At 35.3% G+C, this 6,000-nt stretch overlaps 1 protein-coding gene across 2 annotated transcripts in view; it reads right to left on the reverse strand.

Moving 5' to 3' along the window:
* Nucleotides 1-5,728, reverse strand: part of LOC5570899 (eukaryotic translation initiation factor 4 gamma) — a 241,336-nt gene extending 235,608 nt beyond the window's left edge. Inside the window, exon 1 of one of the 2 annotated variants that reach the window (XM_021844966.1) lies at nucleotides 5,033-5,728. In XM_021844966.1, the coding sequence (XP_021700658.1) occupies nucleotides 5,033-5,116 (84 nt within the window). In that variant the 5' untranslated portion in view covers nucleotides 5,117-5,728. The remainder of the gene's footprint in view (nucleotides 1-5,032) is intronic. The other variant, XM_021844967.1, reaches the window with a different exon arrangement.
* Nucleotides 5,729-6,000: the final 272 nt, after the last annotated feature.

The raw sequence follows: 6,000 nt of genomic DNA on the forward strand, positions 1-6,000 counted from the left end.
GGCGTAATCCACAAATTGCGTAACGCTCTGAAGGGGGAGTACACTGAAGCGTTACGGATCATACAAACATATTAAATTAATCATATAAAAAGCGTTATTGATGGGGGAGGGGGTCGAAAATCACCAATTTGAGCGTTAGATAATAAATGGACGCTGCCTTACCACATTTGAATTTGAAACAGGTCGGACGTAATTAAAGGGGGCTTCCGTGTTTATATTATTCGAATAAAAATAATCAGGGAATCTAAAAGTCTGACGGATTATTTGTATTAAGGTACAGTGGGGGAAGTGTATCAGTGGGGTAAGTGGATCATTTGTGCACATTGAGCATAAATACTCGAATATGTTGAATGTTTTCGCACCATTTCTTCGTTCTAGGTTATGTTCTTACGTCCACACTGATACCAATGCAAAACTGGCTCTACACCTACACTAACACAAGCAAACTTGTTAGCTGCAAAAATCAAATAATTTCAAAATTGTTTTCCGTCAATCAAAAATCCATTGTATCTCAGCCTTAAATCAAATTCTGCTTTTTAAACGCATAGTGATCATTTTATTTCTAATTGAATGAATCACAATGAAAAATATGTGATTTTTATAAATTAATACAGATATATTGGACTTGGTACACAAACCCCCTACTTTTCAATGGGGTGGGGTAAGTGGATCAAGTATTATTATTATTTATTGGCAGACTGCTTATGATAATTTGAATACCCGCAAATGTTGTTTTGTTTTTACTTCTTCTCATTACTAGCTTAAATTTTTCTAATTGACTATAGAAAATGTGAATATATCCAACTAAAATTTATTTTAATCTTTCTGGTTTACGAAAATATAAAAGAACGAATACTTCAAAATTCAAACACAACTTTTCGTGGTTTATTAAAGCTGAGTTGCAAAAGAAAAATATATACAAACTTTCCAATTGAAAACATATTATCGTACCTTTTTTGACCGTATAAATTATTCTGGACAGGTGATACAAATACGTTCATAAATAGAATAAGAAGATTTCAGTTTGTTAAACAAAAATAAATGTAACTAATATTTTTAAACTCTGAGTGTTTTTTGAAAACATCGTTAGGAATAATCCTACAATACTTCAGTATAACTTATGTGGTTATATTGAAGAATTTTCTCCATATCATTCTAGCTACAATGTTTTTTTTTGTTCGAATTAGTGCTAAGTAATGTATACATATTTTAATAATATTTTGATAAAATAAAGACACTTTTTAATTTGTAAAGTATCAAAACATAACATAACCAGCACTAATAACAAGAACGAGAGCAATATCATTCTTAGTATACATTATTTCACCATATATGTTTTGAGAATAGATTTTTTTTATTGGTGATCCACTTACCCCACCCTGGTGGGGCAAGTGGATCATTTGACGCAAATTTTCAAGTCCCTGATACTCAATACATAAAAATCAGAAAAATCTAAATAAATGACTATTTGAAGTATATTAGTCCCTCATTTGTTATCCACAGAAAAAAGTTTGAATTACATTATTCACGCAAGCTGTATATAACAATGAAGTTTACTATTGATTTTTCTGTATCCACTTACCCCACGGTACCTTAATTCAGTTGGGAATACATCCAATCGAATAATGAAGTAGATAACATTTGTAACAACCATTAACACGGTTCAATCAATTTAAGATATTTTAAAGAATTTGATTCTGTTGCAGGTCAGAACTGTATAATTATTTGCAAACTCGGTGAACAAAGTTTTTATTTTACAATATTATCACAAATCTGAATGTCTGAGTTTTGCTTGTGCACTCATGAAGCTGTCTTAAGTATCCGAAGGTCATTAGTTTGTTTTAGCTATATAAAATAAGAGTATTTTTTGAACCTTGAATTATTTTAAACCTGGAAATATCAGTGAATTTATTTCCGGAAAACTAGCAGACACACTGTACTACCTTTTTCAATGAAGGGAAGTTATTTCGAGTTACATACGGCTTGTTATTATAAGTGGGAAAGCATTTGAAATTCTTCCTTTCTGAAATCATAAGCCTTTTTTCCAGACATACAGATATGGAGATAAGCTGCTCTAAATGTTATCATAGATTATTCTTTCTTAGAATTAACCGGCTCTTTAAATTACAGTCGAAGTTTATTATAACGACATCCCGAGGGACCGTCGTAATAGAGAAATGTCGCTATAGAGAATAGTTATAACATCAAAATAGTTTTCAAGGGACCGAAAAATGTCGCTAAAGAGAGCTTTTGTCACTATAAAAGTTGTCGTTATAACGAGCTTCTACTGTAATGGCATTGCAGTTGCTGATACTAAGTTAGATATAATAACTGTATAATAGTGATTGTTGACATAAGCAATTCTGAATATATATTTCAAAATATTCTAATCATTCAAATAATAATGTTAGAAATATCACTACCCACTATCCACTTATCTACATGAAGTGGCCGGTAATTATGTTAGCTTAGGGATTGTTCAAATATTACGAAACGCGACAGGGGGAGGGAGGGGGTGTGGAAAGGTGTTACGGTCCATACAAAATTTAAAATTTCCCATACAAAAGCTTTTACGTGGGGGAGGGAGGAAGTATGAAATTGACAAATTTTGCGTTACGTTATATTTGAATGAACCCTTAGGCAAGGATGTCATACTTCTGGAAGACTCACAATCGCATTCAGCACGGTTTTACTCATAACGTATGGCTCATATAATCCTAAACTAGAAATGAGTTCTCCAGTAGTTTGGATTTTTCAATCAAACGGCATTCGGCCAAATGGAGTTCGGCCAAATTGCAATTCACCAAGTAACCTGGACCTTATTTTTGAATAGATCCTTGAATGCATTTCATAGCAATCTCTCAAAAAATCTTCAGGAGAAAGGTACGATAAGGAATTCTTAGTGGCATTCATGGAGTAATGCATTGTTAAATCTCAATAGTATTTCTATATTTTTGCAGATCCTGTCATATAATCGTCATCGAAGAGTCGCGAATACGCTGCCTTCTCCTCACATTTTTAAGACGGATCAAGAGTTTAAGATCGTTGTCTTAAATAACGGATTCGAATTTCACTTCACATTTTTGTATTGCAATGCCCATCGCTTTAACAATGGAATTTGTTGAAGTTTCGAGAGCATTGTCAATATCTAATTTCGTTATCAAAGATGCTGTCGTCAAGATTACTTTCGATGACTCATATGTATTCTAGTCAGTTCGTCAATAATTGAAAAAGGAGCTGATAGGATTGATAATCGCTTCACGAGATATTTAAAATGTAACAGGGACATGATCAGAATCCAAATCAGCGTGAGTAACCAATTGGCTACAAAGATGCCGTGAGTCGGCTAAGACCACATCAATCGTAAAAGCGTTCTTATAAAAGTTGAGTTATCAAGGTATTGAATTAAGAGATGTCCTGAAATGCACTCAACAAATGAAATCCTGCCGTTGGAATTGCTTTGAGAATTTTCCCACGAAGGATGTTTGGTATTGAAGTTACAACAAAGTGACAATGACGAAAAATTAGCATAATTGCGAGCCGATTTCCGCAAGCCAGTTTCAATCAGATGAAATTTTTATGCACTGCATTGAAATGGTAAATGAACAGCTATGAAAGTATATTTATCAAGCCGTATTTGAACAGAAGCACTCAAATATTTCAAAACTTTGTTTTTAAATAACAAAATAATATAATATAATAAATGAATAAAAATTCTGTAAGAAGATCATAAGGAATCTTAGCTGAATACCATGGAAATACTTGTGCTTTCGAAAGCACAACCATTATTGACATACCGTAAATTCGGGTGAAATTGATCAGTAGGGTGAAATTGATCACCGTGTCACACGATTTTATTTCTTCCTTATGGAGCACAACTATCAATGTAACCTGCAGTGAATGAACGTTGTTTGTCGTAACTATTGTTGAATTGTGAGTAGTTAAGTTTTTTGCGTTAAAGAATGTTTATTTCTATGAAAATAATGTAAAATTCCAAAATCATGTGCGGTGCAATATTGACAAACATCCATAAACTTCTAGTTCTAAACAAGGATTTGAACATGGTATGAACCTGAAAGTTTGTGAGGATGCTTGAGATACATCCCCAAATCAGATTTCATAACCAAAACTTGTACCAATTCGGTCATTCGGTGGAAATAATTGAATTTCTGTTAGATATCGAGATATTCCTTAGGAAATTGCATACATTTAGGCGTTTTTCGCATAATTCTTGAAATTTAACTATCCATTATTTCTATAATTATTGTATTGTTAAGAATTTAGCAAGCATATTCGGATTCATGGACCTCAAATTTATTATACAGAGTTGGTTTGAAAACTAACAATAATCGCATTGACAAGTGATCAATTTCACCCCGAAATGAGATTACCCGATTTTTTATTTTAGAGATATTTCTTAGCACTAAAATGACATTTGTTAGAAAATTTCGGTACATGAGTCAATGAGACTCACCTTCGTACTTGTTTTCCTGCATTCAGTTGTTTGGCATTGTCAACATTATAGAAAACGGACAAGAAAAACCGTCAAAAATGATCAATTTCACCCGAAATTACGGTACTTAGAGGGTTCTGATCCCGCAAGAACCTTAAGTTTCTAAAAAAATGTATAATGATGTCGAGCTAAAATTCTGAAAAGTTTCTGGTGAGTACCTCAAAGATATTCTCGATGAATTCTCAGCTGAATGTCTGCTGAAATTTATAGCGTTACGTTCCATACAAAAGTTTAGGATAAACATAAGAAAAGAATACGTAAAGTGTCGAGAATAGCCAATTTGTGGGAATAGATGTATAATCTATTCGAGCTCGTTTATCCCCTGATGAAAAACCTGTCAACGCCTATGTGTGTCTCCCTGTCCCGCCATTGTCGTTGGGGGTCGGCATCTTATCCGAGAGGACCGGTTTTGGACCCCCATTGACTGGGCGCAGGTAGCACTTTTGAAAAAGGAGAAAGTGCTTTACCGGCCTCTCCCACTTGGCGTCCCATTCCCCTCTAGCATTGTTCCCTACTCACCGGTCTAAAAGGAGGCGGCTGCAAGAATCCTTGCGACAGCACACCTGTCACCAAAACGCCCACGAACAGGATCAATCTTCTCATGATGATTGGCACTGAGAAAAACTTTTCGTTTTAAACAGGATCGAGTTGTAAATTATCAGGTTTTTTTTTAACGTAAGCACTAGATCGTACAGGCTTTGAACACTTTGGATGTTTTCTTATCCTTAACCGAAAATGTAAGGTTTCACTTCACTGAGAGCATATCTTCAATCCCACGCATCCGGGATACACCTTTCTGCCGATCTGTCAAATTTCCTCAGAAACGAATCACTTGTCACGTTTTTATTGCCTTTCGCTTAATTCACCTTTTATCACCAGTTACTTCAGACACGATCGGGCAATTTCACGCTTTCCTTCATCTGCCTATCAAAAGGCATCACCAATTCACGCGAGGTTTGCAAAATTCCACTGCCGATTGCTACCAACTATAAAGTTGTCGGTTGATGCTCCGAGGAAAATGTTCCCTTGATTGTGCGAAACAACGAAACAAGAAAAAAAACGAAGCGACGAACCCCGCTCTGGGCGTTGATGATCAGCGCACTTGTACAAAACTCAAACACCGAAAGGCCGGCTGGACGATTTTTTCGTTACCGCTCGTAGCAAAGTTCCCACCAGAACTGACGGCCGTGTTCGGCGCTGTAATGCTAAAAAGTCTTTCTCTTTTCGGATTTGCCTTCCTCGCGGCGGACTCTCCGATCGCACATCTTTCCCTTCGAGTGCATGCTACACTATGCAAGGCTGAGACGCGTCGTGGGAGAGTGCTGCGAATGGCAGCCTGTTTAATGCACCTATAAAAATATTGAAAATACTTCATGGTAAAATGGAAACTGTTCCATAACAAAAGCAGTTATTTGCCATTACAATTCGTGATTTTCAACTCCAATAAACTTAAAATTTGATGTGTATGTTCTTTGATGGTACAAAAA

This window comes from Aedes aegypti, chromosome 2 (genome assembly GCF_002204515.2).
Source record: "Aedes aegypti strain LVP_AGWG chromosome 2, AaegL5.0 Primary Assembly, whole genome shotgun sequence".
Taxonomy (NCBI): Eukaryota; Metazoa; Arthropoda; class Insecta; order Diptera; family Culicidae; genus Aedes; species Aedes aegypti.